General features: G+C 50.1%; 1 protein-coding gene across 1 annotated transcript in view; it reads left to right on the forward strand.

Annotated features, from left to right (window-relative positions):
- Positions 1–9,021: 9,021 nt before the first annotated feature.
- The window catches only part of NMNAT2 (nicotinamide nucleotide adenylyltransferase 2), a 30,078-nt gene continuing 22,348 nt past the window's right edge, over positions 9,022–16,751 (forward strand). The window contains exon 1 of the mRNA XM_055815806.1: positions 9,022–9,222. Within this exon, the coding sequence (XP_055671781.1) occupies positions 9,138–9,222 (85 nt within the window). The 5' untranslated portion in view covers positions 9,022–9,137. The remainder of the gene's footprint in view (positions 9,223–16,751) is intronic.

The raw sequence follows: 16,751 nt of genomic DNA on the forward strand, positions 1-16,751 counted from the left end.
ACCTTAGACAAAGTCACTGAAGCACAGGCTTATGTTCTCTGCAACTGCAGGTGCACTTCTGAGCTCAACAAGCTGGATCTGTACATGTAGGTGCTTCCAGGGCTGCCTCTCCCTGACCTCTGTGTTTGCATGTGGATAGGAGAGGGGAAATTTAAAGGCATAAGCTTGATTTGGGGTATTTTGGGCAGGGAAGGGGTGGCATGTTCTGGCTTTCTGCACTATCTCTTCAGCTGACAAACACAGGTCTCATCCAGGAGGCCAAAAAATGCTCCCTCGAGGCATCACGTTCATGCCACGTCAGGCAGAAGCAAGGAGCGGGCAGCGCTGACTCAGTGGCTGTCTTGTTTGGTCTTGTCTCGGTCCAGTCCAGTTCCAGAGACCCGAGAGGTTTGCACGGGGCAGAACCAACTTCTGCATCTTGGGCAGTGGGGAACAGGCAGCCCTGGGTATTTTCAAGAGAGCCTGATGGGTGTTGTTGCCAGTATTATTTAACGCCAATATAAATTGCCCCGTGGAGCCATACCTCAGGCAGCTATATGAGGGAAGCTACGGCCCATCAGGCAACCTGCCCAGCCACAAAGTCTCCCTTTCCTTTTCTCACCCGTCTTGAATATCTTCCAGACACAGAAAAAAAAGATGTCAGAGCCTTTGCAGGTTTTTCTCTGCTTTTCAAGGCTTTTCCTCTGAACTGTGGGGTTTTCCATTTCCCTCAGAGTTTCTGCACTGTTGGAACGGATCTGTCCATTAGGACAGCATGTCCATGAGTTTCTCTCCCCTGCCCTCTCTTTTTGCCTCTTGGAGAGCTCTTGTACATCCCACACCTCCAGATTTGGCCTCAGTTTCTCCCACAAAACTTTTTTGAGGACTTGGCATTGCTGCTGATTGCTCTGCTCTGTTTCTTCTGAAATACTCTGAACGTGTTGGTGCAGACAGCAAGGGGGCTGATTTCCTCCCATTTAAGGGAGAGGCACAAGTCAATCTCCCGTAAGTTTTGTTCCAAGACATTAGTGATGAAAGTGTTATCTTCAAAGAAGCAGTTTTCTCATAGGAATCAACACATATTTTTTGTTGTTAATGGGTCAATAACTGTGGCCTACCATTTTATTAATTACACAGCATCAGGAAGGCCCTGATCCACAGATGAGGACAGTAGACTAGAGGCACTGTGAACCCATTGAATAACCCTGGCCCTCAGCCAGCAACGCAGCCAAAATGCCCAGAAGCGAAGCTGCTCTGCTTTCCGGAGGGAAAGTCTCATAATCCCAAATGTGAATCTGTTTTACATCCTTCAGCAGCCTCTGTTACTGTACAAGCTCAGCATTTCACAGACCTTGGATGAGTTTATCAAAACATGGATCTAACCTGCTCTAAGAGGACAGTGAGCCACCATCCACACTTAACAGATAGTCACAGGAGATTTCCTCAGTGTCCTTTAAGACAAGAATGGGGAGGTGGACCAAATCACAGCCCACTCCCATCCTTCTTCATTAAGACTAACATCTTTAATTGTCCAGGAATATTCTGCAGGCATTGCAGAGTCCAAAGTCTCCTTTTTGTGTGCATAAACTCTCCCCCTGTTTTCACATACAGATGTGGCTGCTGGACAGCCCTCTGTCTCAGTGCCAAGCCTTGGCTTTTAGATCTTTGAGACAACACATTTTCCTGCTGCTCAGGGTGAAAACCTGGGATCAAGGAAAGATAAGAGTACAGCTCAACAACTGAATGATAAAATGCCAGATTCTCCGCGGGTTTGGTGATTATTTCAATCTAAATGTTGTGAACGTGGGAAATTAGCACTCAAAAGTAAATGAAGAACTTGAAGGAAGAAACAAAGGATGAAGATATCTAAACAATCTTAATTTTGCCATGTATTCATCCCTCTCAGTAATTATGTTACCATGATCAAAACGTATCTGTTGTCATCCCAGATTATACTAGTTCAATTTTTAATTGTTAGCAATGAAAGTCTTATTTTACCTTAATTACAACCTCATTTCTCCAAATATAGTCTATATGCAAGACTTCAGGAATTTTGACGGTATAGAGGTTTGTCAAGTCTTCATTTTTCTCTTGCAAATATCACTTAAAACAAAGAAAAAATTGTAAAATAGGCTGCATCTCTTAAAGAAATCCCTTTTAAACCTTATAATTCATGAAATAGTTAATGGATTTATTTTTATTTCTTTGAGAGCAAGCGCTGAGCATTCTGGAAAGAAGTACCATTTCACACTAAATAAAAGCTAGATCCCTCTTGGAAGGGGAAGAGAAAGCAGTTCCTGGGCAGCCATGCCAAGTGCCTCTGCCTCCCATTCCCATCCCGCCTAACCCTGCTCAGATCGTGACTGTGCAGATCGATTCATCCTGCACAGCTGAGCTGTAACCTCAGACAGAATTAGAGACATTAAAATGCCTGCAGAGCTAATTGCATCTGTGGCCAATGCTCAGCTGCTGAATACGGGCAAGGGAGAAATCTGTTACCAAGCTGACCTTCCCGAGGAGATATCTTGAAAAGTCTGCCCAGTGTCCTAGAAACACTGCACGGCACTTGGGATCAGTTTGCAGAGGCCACCACACCAGGGTGTTAGGTCCACAACCTCAACACATTTCCAGGAGCCCACAGGAGCTTTATCCCTTGGTGCCCTTTGGCAGCTTCTGCCAGGACGTGGTGAACCATGCCCTGAGAAGAGCTGTTGAGCTGGAAGAGGCAGTCACCAGTTGGTCCCTGGCCATACTCCACAGGCGACTCATGAATTTTCAGACCTCGGTTATAAGTCATCTCTTTCACTGGCTGCTCTTCAGTTTTGCTTCCTCCTTCCTTGTTTGAATGCCTGCTCCAACCTGGGATCAACAGACAGGAAAGTTTTTCCCTTTGGGCCAGGCTGTCCCAGCCCATGTGGCCTCAGACCTGGTCACCATGGGTTTGGCAGCTCCCTCCAGCTCAGCCAGGCTCCCACCACAGCAGCTACCCCTGAGCCTTGCCCATGTGCTTCCATTTCTGTCCTGTGTGGCTGCTCCATGATCAACTGGTTCAGCTCAGCTGGTCCAGCCCGGCCCAATCTGCCAGTCCCATCTGTCTTCCTTATATATGCAAAATCTTTCCCTCCCAGGGGCTGGGTTTGCAGGCCTGAGTTTTGTTTGGATATATTCAGATTATAGCTCAAAAGCGGGTATAAATTAAAAACCTGCTTTTGTGGGAACCCGTGATTTTATTCCGACTGGGCCACAAAGTAAGTGCCTGCCTAATTCAAGATCTTTTGCTGCTTAATTCTCAAGGGAAGGCCTTTTTGTTTTTTAAATATGTGTTTCCACATTACAAAAATTTCTTATTCATTAATTCAGAGCTGGTATGTGGGGAGCAAAACTGAACCCCCTTGTTAGCTCTAGACAGCAAAGGCTCTGAACTATGCCAGGGTGGTTTCAGGACTGGTTTAAGCCCCTCTAACTCCTCAGCTGCACCTCACGGTCGCTCAGCTGTGGGTAACATGGCCAAGGCGAGATTTGGTTTGTGCTTGCTGGGGCCAGCAGCAGAGAGATGGGGTGGGGGGCAGTGAAAGGCTGTCCAAGATCAGGGTCACTTCCCATATGGCAGGTCCCATCTGGGATCAGCCCATGGAGAAAGGAGCCAGGAGAGATGTGAGGAACCTCTGCAGGGCCTCCATCCTCTACTTAGGAGATGCTTTTAAGCTCGGCTGCCTGCTCACCTGCCCTTGCAGAGCAGCCCTCTTCTGCTTCCCCCCCCAGGAATAATTGCCCTTTTCCCCAGTAGATTTGGGTTATTTTAAACAGTTTGCAGACTTTGAGTTTAAAAGCCTTAAGCTGGAAGGTTTCCCTTCTGCTTCCCAAGCCCAAGAGGAAAGTACAAGGTGAAGGGCAGTGCTGGGAGGACCGAGGAGCCCCCATCCCTCACCCCAGTGAACACAGGCACCACCTTCCTGCTTCTGCTGCACAGCCCCACTGCTCGTAGGGCCCGGCTGTCTGGAAGGCGAAGAGCCAGACAGATCTGCATGCAGAAATACCCCGGGTGTGAACCACAGGTGATGTTTCAGGTGTGCTTCACAGCTCTAGCCTTGCTTCTCGAGTCCCACAGGCAAAGATTTTGCAGTGCTGCTACAAGCTACCTGTGTCGGGGTAGGCAAGTTGCTGTATTTCTCTGTGCTGTTTTCTTCCTCGGAGAGTAAACCCAAGCTAATCATCCCTCTGCCCTCTGTACCTGCTGTACCAGCTCTGCAGATGGCAGATGGCTGCTTGCTACCATGGGCTGGGTTGGAGCCCAAATCAGCTGGGAGTCTTAGGGCGCTGCACGGCGATCACAGCAGGGGCTGGCAGGGAACATCTGGTTGGGGCCATTGTCTTCACCAGTGGGAAATTTGCACCCATGTGTTCAGGGAAAGCAGCAAGGAAAAGAAAATAAAGGCTGGGCTGGAAAACATTGAGGGGGGAAAAGATGAACACATAGTCGGTGTTGGAGGAGAGGAGCCTCCCCCCATGCACGCAGCTCCCTCTGCACCCCAGTCTGTACCGAGTACTTGGCTCTGGGTGCACATCGCCGCAGGCTGTGCCTCGGGCTGGCTGATCCACTGCACAGCCTCGCAAGCATCGCTTTCCGCACCAAAACCCACCACCTCTCCCAACCTGCAGCGTTGCTAAGTGACAGCTGATTTACCACATCGCTTACCCACCCTGGGATGCAGCAGGAAAGCCAAGGAAGAGGTATGGGCAGTGCTGGCTGGACCTCAGCCCCACCGCGGCCAGGCAGTGTGTAACCCACATCTGGACAGGCCACCTTAACCTTTTGCTGTCTGCTGTTGAAGGTCTAACACTGGTGAAATGGAGAAGGTGGAGAGGTTTGGCCGTGCGTGCCAGGAGCTGGTGGGCCCAGTGGGTTGTGGTGGGTATCGCCAGGGAGTGGGAGAGCTCAGCCACACGTGGTTTTCTCCATTTGCGCCTTCTCCTGCAACAGCAGCACCTGATGCTCCTGTAATGCAACCCACAGAAGGCTGAAGGGAAAAGATGCCTTCCTGCAAAATTTCCTGTGCAAAATTAGTGGGCAATGGGGTTAGGATTAACAAAAAATTCATTTTCAAGTGTCTCACCTGATCTTCATTCTCTTCTGCATGAAGGGAGTCAGTGAAGGAGTCTTCTTGTAAAGAGCAAACCCCCACATTTCATCTCGGTGCAGTCGTGCCACCCTGAGGGAAGGGGGTAGGGCACCATCTTAGGTGGGAACGTGCAGGAGAGAAGCACTGTGCTCCCTGTTGACAAGATTTCTCACCAGCAGTGTCATGGTGCCGTTCCCACCCAAAGCCTGCACCGACGTACAGCGGAGCGAGCCAAGGAGCTCTGGGCCCATCACCAGGGGAAAAGCCTGAAGTAAGAAGAGGGCAAGGTTGGCTCTTGTGCAGGAACCATGGTGACCTGCAGCTTGTTCCATCACTTCACACGAGTGACAGCTGCTGCCTCCGGTAGAGACACTGGAGCCTCTGCAATGGAAAACCAAGGACCGTTATCCCACTTTGCCGGTGTGGAAACCAGCTTACCCAGAAAGATCATGGCTCCCTGGTTTCCAAATGTAGAGATGCTTCTGTCCCTCAGTGTATTAGGCTCCAACTTTTGAACTTATTGGCTAATTTGTAACAAAATTGGAGAACAAGTTTTGTGAAAACAGAGTGTGCGAGATGTGCACACAGAGGACTGGTTGGTCAGCACACACGTGTGACCTAGGCATGCTTGAAGAATATCCTTGTTTCCTGCTGTTACCTTAAGGCTTATAAATGCTCATAAAAGCCTGTTGGCTTGAAGGCAATTATAACGCACACAGCACCGGTGTTGAACTGCAGAGAGCCACAGCCTGTCCCAAAGCAGCAAGTCTCTCCCTTTCAGAGTAAGCTTGGAGGAACATGGCAAAAAAAAAGCCCAACACAACCTCCAAAATCTCATCCCATCAAATGAGCAAATGTCTGTACAGAGCTAGTAAGACAGCAGAGCACCATATTGATGTTATTTGTTCATTTATTTATCACCCTTTCCCCCTGCAGCCAAAGGAAAGAGATGGATCTGCTTCCCCTGGCCTTTCCCCTGGCAGCTGAGCCAAGCAGGCAAAGGCAGCACCGACGTTTTTAGGGCACCATCGGGACCCTTTGCACGGGTTAGGAGCTGCTGCATGCATCTCACTTGATGGTTGACCTCACCCAGGCTTGCACCTGGGTCACACTGCCACCAGGATGGTTCTAGGCAGGGGGCAGGGGAGGTAGCTGTGGGGGCAGCACTTCCACCACCCCAGCAGGGCAGTGGCTGGTCTGCTTTTCTCACCCCATTGCCTCCCCCAGCCGAGCCTGCCCTGGGGCTGATCTGCCACATCCCTGCACCTACCAGCCCGTTCTGGTGGGGTTTGTTTGCCTTTGAGACTGACATGGAGAGTGAACCTCCCAGAACCCAACTCATTTTGTGTTTGCAGCAGGAAGCTCCCCACTCAGATTTCTGCTGGTGAGAAAACAAAATTCCCTGAAGGATTTTTGCCTGTAGACAGACATTTACATCCTTAACACCATTTTTTTTTCTCTTACTTGACAGTATTTTCCTAGTGTGGGTTTTTTTGTTATTATTTTTACTTTTTCCTGGCTGTAAAAACCTCTGGGAACACATGTAAACTGTTTTCTCCTTTCCATACTGCACGTGCTGTATGGATGGGGGGTTTAATGGTTTGTTAAACTGTGATGGATCTATCAGCTTCCCTCCTGATCCCCATCCTGCAGCTTTGAACCTGCAAAGTCTATTCAAAGGGGACTGCGAGCTCTCAAACACCCGTGGGTTTTGAGCCAGCTTGTCACCAAAGAGGAGCATCCCATTAATGTATCCCACAGCTCCCTGGGGATCTGGATGGAGTCGAAGGGGAGAGGCAGGGAGCAAGGGGCAGGGCACCACCAGCTGTCTCAGCATCCCTCTCCCTCAGTGCCAGCTTAGTCTGAATTAAAAACCAGCATAAAAAAATATAATTCTGGGGCGTGTTGCTGCACTTGTACGTGGTGAGGGACACCAGCACTGGGTAGCAGTGCGTGCTCTGAAGGGCAGGGCTGCAGCCGGGGCAAGCAGGAGTTGAAGGGTTCCCCCAGCAAATGGACTCAGTATCGCCTTGGGTTCATTCCCTGGGGGTCTTGCTCCTTTGGATCACTTGGGGATAGAACTGACGAGCATCCCGGCACCTGGCTGAGCTGGCAGGGCAAAGGACTAGAAATAATTCATCTTAGCAGGACAGCAAGAAACACACTCCGCTGCTGCCGGCAGGGCTGAGCACCCCTGCCTCAGGAAGGCAGTGGGGAGAGGAGCCCTGCAGTGGGTGCCTCTTGGGGACAGAGGGAGGAGGGCGGGTGAGGGACGAGAAAGGGAAACCTGTTGGGTGGCAAAGACCTGCCCGTGGGAGGGAAGGCTGCGCATAAGCAAGAGGCCAGGGACAGCCTCTGGGAGGCCGCTGGAGGCAGGTGCCCGCAGCCCTGCCTGCGGTGGGTGTCCACAGAGGGGGCTCCGGCTGCCCTGACTGGGGCAGAGGGGCTTCTTTGGGGAAGAACAGCAATGCCACAATCCTGCAAAGAAGAAATGAAGGTAATTAGTCAGCCTGTCAGGCTGGTACTGGTTTACCTTGTCATAGAGACTGGCTTTTGGTGCACCCACAGCATCTGTTCAGTGTTCACTTCCTCTGGACAGTGAGATGGAGGTGCTGGGTGAAGCTGAAGCCCCCCAGGCCTGTTTCCCCACAGAGCCCAGAAAAGGGTGTGCAGGGATGCTGCAGGGGGGCTGGGGCAGCTGGGCCACCGTGTGGGTCCTGGGCTGGGGCTACGGGGGGCTGGGGCTGAGGTCTTCAGGGTTGTCTGAGCAGGACTGGGGGGATGTGCAGAGCATAGTGGCTCTTGAATACCGACGTGTGTGTGTCTGTGTGTGTGTGTGTGTGTGTGTGTGTGTGTGAGAGAGAGAGAGAGAGAGGGAGAGGGAGAGGGAGAGGGAGAGGGAGAGGGAGAGGGAGAGGGAGAGGGAGAGGGAGAGATTTCCTCAGCCCTGGGAATGCCAGTACATCACCACTGTTAGGGGCTGGGGGGCCACAGCTCTTCTGTGTGTGTGTGTGTAAATGCATGACGGGGGGCACAGGCTACATCTCCCCAGCCCTCTTCGGAGGAGGCACATGCATCTCTGCGTACATGTACGTCTGTGTTTGTGCACATGGGAAGTTTTGCACATGTGTGTGCACATGTGTGTGTGTGCATATACAGGGGGTGTGCCCATAGGTATGTGCACGTGTGTGTATGTGTGGGTGGGTGGGCATGTGTCTCCGCAACTGCATGTGCTTATATTTGTGCCTGTGGAGATGGTTGTGTGCATGGCCATGCATGCACATATGTATACATATATATATATATATATATATATATGTATGTATGTGTGTATAGTTTCCAGGTGTCTGGCTGTAGCCCCTGGCCCGGGCTGCACCACCTGCCTGCCTGTATATGTGTGTGTCTGTGCCATACGTGTGTGTGTGCATCTGTGCCATATGTGTGTGTGTCTGTGCCGTACCCACGTGTGTGTGTGTGTGTCTGTGCCGTACCCATGTGTGTGGGCCAGTGCCATACGTGTGTGTGTGTCTGTGTTGTACCTGCATGTGTGTGTGTCCGTGCCATACCCATGTGTGTGTGTCTGTGCCATACATGTGTGTGCATGCCAGTGCCATACGTCTGTGTGTGTGCCAGTGCCATATGTGTGTGTGTGCCTGTGCCATACGTGTCTCTGTGTGTGCTGGTGCCATACGCGTCTGTGTGTGTGTCTGTGCCATACGTGTGTGTGTGTGTGTGTGTGTGCTTGTGCCGTATATGTGTGTGTGCCTGTACCATACATGTGTGTGCCTGTGCCATACCTGTGCGCGTGCCCCGCCGTGCCCGCGGGGGTGCCGTGCCCCAGGCTGTGCCCGCCGGGGGGCGGTGCCGGCCCCGGCCCCCTCCCCACTCCCGCAGCCGCGGCACCGCCCCCGCTCCCGCCCCGGCCCCGCTGCCGCTCCCGCCCCGCTCCCTCCCTCCCGCCGCCGCCGCAGCCGCACCGAGACACAAAAAGCGGCTGGGGCAGGGCTGGGCAGGGCCGGGCAGGGCCGCGCCGGCACCATGACGGAGACCACCAAGACCCACGTTATCCTGCTGGCCTGCGGCAGCTTCAATCCCATCACCAAGGGCCACATCCAGATGTTCGGTCAGTGCGGGCGGGACCCCGGGGGGGGGCGGGGGGCGCCGGGGGGGCGCAGCCAGCGGGCACCGCAGCGGGGGCGGGGCCGGGCCGGCCGGGCGCTGTCCGCGGCCGGTGGTGCTGAAGGCGCGGAGGGCGCAGGCAGCCCCCTGGACCCCCCGCCCGCCCCGGCAGGCAGCGGCGGAGGGGCTGGCAGCCAGCCCCGGGCCGTGCTGCCCTCACATAGCCGGGTCGTGTCCCCCCCCGCACTCACCTGGCCACGCTGCCGCCCCCGCAGCCCCCCGGGTCGGTGCTGGCGAGGGCTCCTGGCCGTGTTTGTGAGCCGGCTGGCTCTGCGAGCCTGCGGCCGCTGCAGCACTTTTCTATCCTCCCTGGCCGGGGAAGGAGGGAGGGAGGGAGGGAGGGAGCGGGCCGAGCAGCTAAAGCCAGGTATGGCACCAGTGAGCAAAAATATAGGCAGTTAACTGAAACGTAGGAATATCCAAGCTTTAGACTGATAACAGGTCAAAGGAATCGGAAATGTTTGTGTGAGATGATTGAGATTACTGAGCATCCATGAGATGATCCAGATGACGGGGATGCTAGAATTGCTGCTACAGCCTGTTCAGGCAAGACAAGAGGGAGGGAGGGAGGGAGGGAGGGAGGGAGGGAGGGCAGTCTCTGCCAAAGGCAGTCTGACATGCCATAAATACTGACGGTTTGGGGAGAGCTTGAAATGCCTGGAGATCCCTGTGTGAACGGCGACTTACCTGGGGTGGCAAGGAGTGCTGTAAGGGTGAAGTATCCACTGCAGAAAAAAACGGGAGTAGAAAGATCAGCTCCTCTAATATCCCTTCCCGGAGCGCAGAGAGAGGAACCATCCTTGATGTCTCATAGGAGATCTGAGGCTGGGGAGCAGATGCTGAAGGTCTCATGCCACAGCTGGAGAAGCATCCCTAGGGTTTTGAAAAGCTTTACCTAAGTTTCTAAGCACAAAAATAATTGAAAACAGCTTGGGGTATCTCTCTGTCAGGCCTTGGTTTTGCAGATCTTAATGAGTTGGGCAGCAGGCTAGAAAATGATGGCTTTCGAGATGCAAATGATCACATTGTTACTCCATTTCATAACTGCCAGCACAATGTAGTCCTGGGCACCAATATATCTGAAACTTCAAAAAAATCCTTTTTCCTAAGCTAAAAGCAACTGCGAACAACAAGGCACAAGAGGAACTATTCAAAAAGAAAAACAATAATTAAATGAAATTACAGGGACTTGGTTAATAGAAGGAACTATTGATAAAACAGATTTCTGTAATTCATATTATTGACTCTAGATGATATTTTGATCGAGAAAAGTAATACTAAAAATATTAATGTGGCACATATTCAGTGAACTGAAAACCGGTAACAAAATATATTTTAGAAAATAAGGATTGGTGAGATACTGGTATGCAGTGGGTGTTTTTACTAGGCTCGTGATGAGATTTTTTTTATTTTCCTCAATACTGTTCAGTATCTTTATCAATGACCTGGAAGAAAACGTATAATTCCCACCAGTGAAAAAGTGCCAATAACCCCAAAATGGGTAGAATAGCAATTAATTATGGTAATGAGTCAGTTGTGCTGCCTTACTCTGGTTGTTTGATATAAAGGGCTTCTTCAAATACCGAAGTCAAATGCAAAGTCATATGTCCGGCAAGGAGGAACGCACGTCAAATATAAACAACAGGCAAATGTCTTCTGCCAAACAGCGACTGTGTCAAGGACTGAGGAGTGATTGTACACAGCCTACTGAATACAAACTCTGTGTGATGCTGTAAATAAAACAGCAAATGCAATCCTTGTAGATACAAGCAGGGGAATATCAGGCAGAGGAAGAAAGGTTGTATTATTTTCATGTATGGCATTAACAAAACCTTTCTTGGAGGAACAGTAACAAGAATTACATTAGCTCCGGAAACCAGGCTTTGTGGCAAGAGTCTAAAGAGGCTCAGTCCAGACCCATCCTTAAAGATGTTAAGCAGCAAATTGATCATGGCCTTTAAGGATCTGCCTGGGGGAGGGGGTATGTGATATGTGAGGGAAAGGGGCTCTTTATTCAGCAGAATAAGGACTGGTGAGATGCCAGGAGCAGTTCTGGAGACCACACAACTTCAGACTAGAAATATAGCGTGTGGTTTTGAGTGAAGGTAATCAAGTAGTACAAAGAAGTACTTGGGTAGCCGATGGATTCTCTGTCATGTGAAGGCTGTAAATCAAGACTCAGACATCTTTCAGGAAGATACGTTTTAGCTCCAAGAGGATGGCTTGCTGTGGAAATTTTCTATGTGTATGTCCTATAGAGATCCTGGAATTTAAGTCCTGAGATACCTGATGGGGACAAATGAGTCTTTCACAAGGAAAGGACACAATTTAGCTTCTAAGTCCCTCCTCATTTTTGCTTGAGGAAGACTTCCCCTTAATTCTAAAAGAATAATCACATGAAACCATGGGAATCTCATCCGAAATCTGTGTTACTCATTTAGCTCTCTGCTATATGAATCCAACCCAAACAGTACTCCATCCTGTAAATGTTGCATTTCAAACAGCTGAATCTGTGCAAAAATATTGTCTTTATCTTTCAGGCAAATATCTGGGCTTCGTGAGCCTGATAGGAGGATGTTTTGCTTAACATAGAGAGATACAAGTTATCTATTTAACACATGGTACTAATTAAGCCAAAAGGAAGTATAAGATTTGCACTGGTATGCCACTATAGACATACCATTGCATGCCAACCATAATTTTTCTCAGTATGGACCTCACCATGTTTTATTCGTGCCGAAAGCCAACCTTTTCCCATAGATTTTTCCCTGACTAGGAGATGGGTTACCTATTTGGAAGTCTCTCCTAGTGGGGGGAAAGGTTCCCACTGGGTTATTTTTTCCACCAGTCATGTGAACTGAAGACTCAGTATCATCATTATACTGAAAGCTGGGCTGCTTCTTACAACCCCAGACCAGCAACTGCAACCACTGCTGACCCTCGCATCTGAGCTGAACTTCTGAGCTCTGAGCTCGTATGGAGCTGAACTTACTGCAACAGGGCTCCCTCCATCCTCTGCCAGTTGCAAGGCTGGGTCACTAGGGCTCGCCAGATGAGACTGATTCAAGTCTGTGTATAAAAAATCAATATCATGCATATAAATTAATACTTAAGATATATAATGTATAATAAAAAGGTAGGTGAGATACAGTGCTATACAGCCATCCATACCAAGGGGTTGAGACAAACACCCACATAGCCCTGAAAACACTTGGAGTTATTTGTGGTATCAGATGTGCTTTGAGATATACATATGTTCTGAGTCACAAATATGAGTTGTATTTTCCAGCTTTATGGGGCTATGAGAAAGAGTTTAGCATGCTAATGTGGCGGGGAGGCAGGGTGAGAGGAGAGAAGAGGGCAGAGGTGGTTTCTAAGGCTTGACATGAACATTGGTGGCCTTTAGCCTGCAATGAAGCTCCAGATATATCCTAAAGAGGTATAGAGAAGGAAAAGCGGATCTCATGCAGGAAGTCCTAATAATTTGAGAAAAATAAGATTCAGAGCAAAGTCCCACATTAAAGCCACAAGAAACCCCCCACTGTTTGGTGCCGGCGAGCCCGGCTGCTTACCTTGGGCACCGAATTCAAACCAATTCACTTTAATTTCCCATTGACACTCAGAGAAACACTGAACACGGGGTAGATGCTTAACCCTCCTCCCCCGCAGCCAGCTCGGGAGGGGAACCTCTGAGATGTCCCCATGGTGGCTTTGGCATCTCGGTGCCAAACCACTGGGGACATGTGGAGCGGCACATCATTGCCAGCCTCAGGATTTGCTGCCTAAAGGACATCTCCTTCCATCTTGGCCCTGCTGCAGTTCCCCTGCTGCTTCCTCCCCGTGCAAGTGATGCCACCCAAAGGACAAAAGCCAACGAACCAATGTCAAAAGCAAAACCTAATCCGTGCAGCCCTGCAAACGAATCAAGGCCCATGCTGGCACTCTTCCAGCTGATGAGCTTGTGCTTGCTTTGACAATTCAATCATTTCCCCACCTTGTCCCAACTCAGGGAACCCAAACACGACCTCCTCCTGCCTGGGGTTCAGAGCATGAAAGACAAAGAGGAGCCCTGCAGAGTAAGGTAGAAAGCATATTTTTTCAAATTTTTTTTCAAAAAGAATTCACTTTGAAGGTGGTCTCGGGTAAACTACTGGGATTAAAGACGTCACTGTGCGAGGTCAGAGGCTCCAGATTTTGTGTGGTTCTCCCTCCTGGGGAGAACCACACAGATTTGAGGATTGGAGAAGAAGCCAAAAAACCACCAGATTTGGAAGGAAGATGCTGAGTTTCTTCATAGTTCTACAGGGGAAAGGTCTTGTACTGTCCCGTGGGCATATGAGAACTCAAGGATTGTTCTGATGATTTCTGCAACCTGGAATGAGGGGTTTGGTGAGGCGAGATGGTAGCAGGTCGATCAAGATGCAGTGTTTTGATATTGATTTTCTTTCTATTTTCTTTTTATTCCTTTTTCTTAAATTATAGAAGAAAAGGCCTCTCTGTAAATGCTCGCATTCCTCATTTTAGCACTTTAGACATTTTTGTCTTGCCTTTTTAAAGTTCTGAAATTCCTCACAACCCATCCTTTCACGTGCAAACTTCTGGCTTCAAGGAAACGGCCTTGGTCATCAAACACAGTTTTGTTTCTGCCCAGCTCTAAGAACAGCCTGACACAGCTTCATCTTCAGGGCTTGGGTCACCAATCAAGCCCAACCCTTTCTGACACATCTCTGTCCACCTTTCCACCTCTGCTCATCAGCCTTTGATTAGAAGAGCTTTACTGGGGACCTCCCTACCCTTGTAGAGGAAGGTTTCAAGCTGTCCTTCCCCTCTCCCGGTGGCATGGTGCCCACGAGGTCCAGCGCTGAGGAGGCTGGGGGCCACGGGGATGCTCAGAGTTGGGCTCAGAGGCAGCAGTTTGGGTGACCCCCAAGGAAAGGGTTGGGACATTATTATAAGACTCTGCCAGAAGCACTTGGCCCTTTTTACAGCTGTTTTTGGGGGCATTATCAAGCATTTGGCAGCAAACAGGCAATTTCAGTCAAATCTGTGCCATCTGCATGTACCTCCCCTGTTCCATCTCCTGCACGTTGGTTTGTAGAGTTGCTCCAGGTCGGCTCACATGGGAGGAAGGGATGTGTGAGCTGTCGTTCAGCTGTGGCCTTCTCAGAGGGAGCCTTGGTACCTTAGATGTTCTAAATCTGTTTGGCCATAGTTTCCCATTCACTTCATTTCAAACAGTGCCAAAACCTGGACTTATGCAGAAAAATGTAGCTTGTAGATGGGGTGAATCCTGAAAGTCAGCAAATCTCCACTATTTTTCCTCTTCTTCGCCCTTTCTGTGTAATTAAAATTAAGTTTTCCCCTATGTCCTAGGTCCACCTGTTATTGAAGAGAGTTTATATCCCAGCCAACAGCTGGGTAAAAACCATTCCTGATGGAAAACAGTGAAAGAGGACTCTGCCATGAAAGTAAAACTCTCTGTTGCATGGCTTCTTATGAAAATTTGAGCAATTAAACATCCCAGCAGGCTGCTCTTTGATTATGCCATGCAGCCTTTCTCGAGGAGCAGCACCGAGGTCTGCTGCATCGCACTATGCGGGTTTTAGAGATGAAGGGATGGAGCTTTGTTAGTAAAAAGAGAGGAAGAGGCAGGAGCTGCGGCTTTTGTTTATGGTGTGTTGCTTTAATATCCTGAATGTCAAGAATCACTTTTTCGTAGTTTGTTGAGATGACTGAACTGCAGAGCAGTTTAATGAGAGCATTGCTGCCTGGGACAGAGCTGGGAGAAATGTGCGAGCAGGATGACAGCTCACCCTTTCCCCTTGGGCTTAAACACGAATATATCTGCAAATGACCAGAAGCAAAATTCCCTCCCTACCCCGCCTCTAGCAAAAGCTCGTCAGGAGCTGGAGAGAGGCTTCGCCTCCGCTGTCTGCAACATGAGTGAGAAGTCAAGGCCTCTGCAAGGCTGCCTCGTGTTGCCATTTCATCTCCGGGCTGAAACCTGAATGCGTGATTAGCCGTAGTGATCGATAGAGCAAGCGGAGGGTGATGGGACTGTGGGAGGAGGTGGCAGGCAGGTGGCCTGGCTGAGCCCAGCACGGCTTAGCACGGGCAGGGCTCATGGAGCACAGGTGGAGCGGCAGCGGGCAGGATGTGACCTGGGGCAGAGCCAGGACAGGCATTACTTATAACACCCCGAGTGATGTATTGGACATGGGGAGATGTAGTATCTGTTCTCACCTCCCGGCAGCTTTTGAAATGCTGGCTGGGCTCTGTGGCACAGTAGAGGAGCTTCCACTGATACCCAAGTTGCCAAAATCTCTGCAAACAGCCAAAATCTTCCATAGGCACAAGGGGACTGGGAGGGCAAGATGTGCCTGGCCTGGCGGCAGACAGGGCAACCGGTCAGCCCAGCCTGGTGCTGTGGCTGGTGAGTCACCGACACCTCCACTCCCAGTACTTGCCCAAAATGTGCTGAAACAGCAGTTTTTGGGTGCTGTGCTGGGAGGACAGAGCAGCGCCAGCAGGACTGCAGCACCCATGGCTCTTTTGGGTGCCATTATAGATCAGTTAATGTCACATTCCCATCGCTGCGCCCCATACAGACTTTTTTCATGGCCTTTATCACCGGCTTCCTGCATCTCAAGCATCTCATCTCCTTTTTATGACCCAAGGAGAGGAGGAGTTTTCCCAAGCACCAGATTAAACTCCATCAATAACTACTCAGGGATTCTTTTAAAATATTTATAGGCTCTTAAATATTTAGCAGTATTTATTACTGTCTGTGAGACATTACATTGTCTCTATGACAATGCCACCTCCCAAAATGCGCCACGTACCTTCTCCTACTTCCACTGACTATAAACAAACCCAGCAGTGAGAAATCCAGTCCTACAACCTCATTCAAGAAAGAAACAGGGGCTCTGCTTCTATTTAAATACTGTTTGCGCTCGCTAAGATGCTCGCACCTCCCGCATCGTCTTCTCTGATACATGTTGATAGCAGCCTGTGCAATGCCGAGGGTATAAATTAGCTGAATGCTACATCCCAACAGCGGCAGCCCACATCTTTCCTGTGACCTTGGGCAAGTCACTTAATCCCTCTCTACTGGTGCAATGGGGGGGACTCACATCTTGGCTTTCCCTGCCATGCTGTGGGTTAGCATCAGGTACCGCAGCAATGGGGGACACAAGTAGGAGCGGCTCGTGATTAGGCTGATCTTTGTGCATCTGAGCAGCAGCTGGCCCAAAATAGACATCCTCACCCCTGCATGCTCTGATCTCTGAAATCCCTTCTGGCAGCAAGGCAGGGGGGCTGCGAGGGGTCCCCTGAGCTGAGGAAGAAGGTGTAGAGATGCATTGAAGCTGGGGCCAAGACCACATCCCACCACTTGTGGCCAGGGGGCAATGGGCAAGCAGAAACAGTCCAGTTGTGTTAACTGTGCAGCACAAGTAACCCCAGCATTAATAT

The sequence above is a fragment of the Falco peregrinus genome, chromosome 10 (genome assembly GCF_023634155.1).
Source record: "Falco peregrinus isolate bFalPer1 chromosome 10, bFalPer1.pri, whole genome shotgun sequence".
NCBI classification, from domain to species: domain Eukaryota; kingdom Metazoa; phylum Chordata; class Aves; order Falconiformes; family Falconidae; genus Falco; species Falco peregrinus.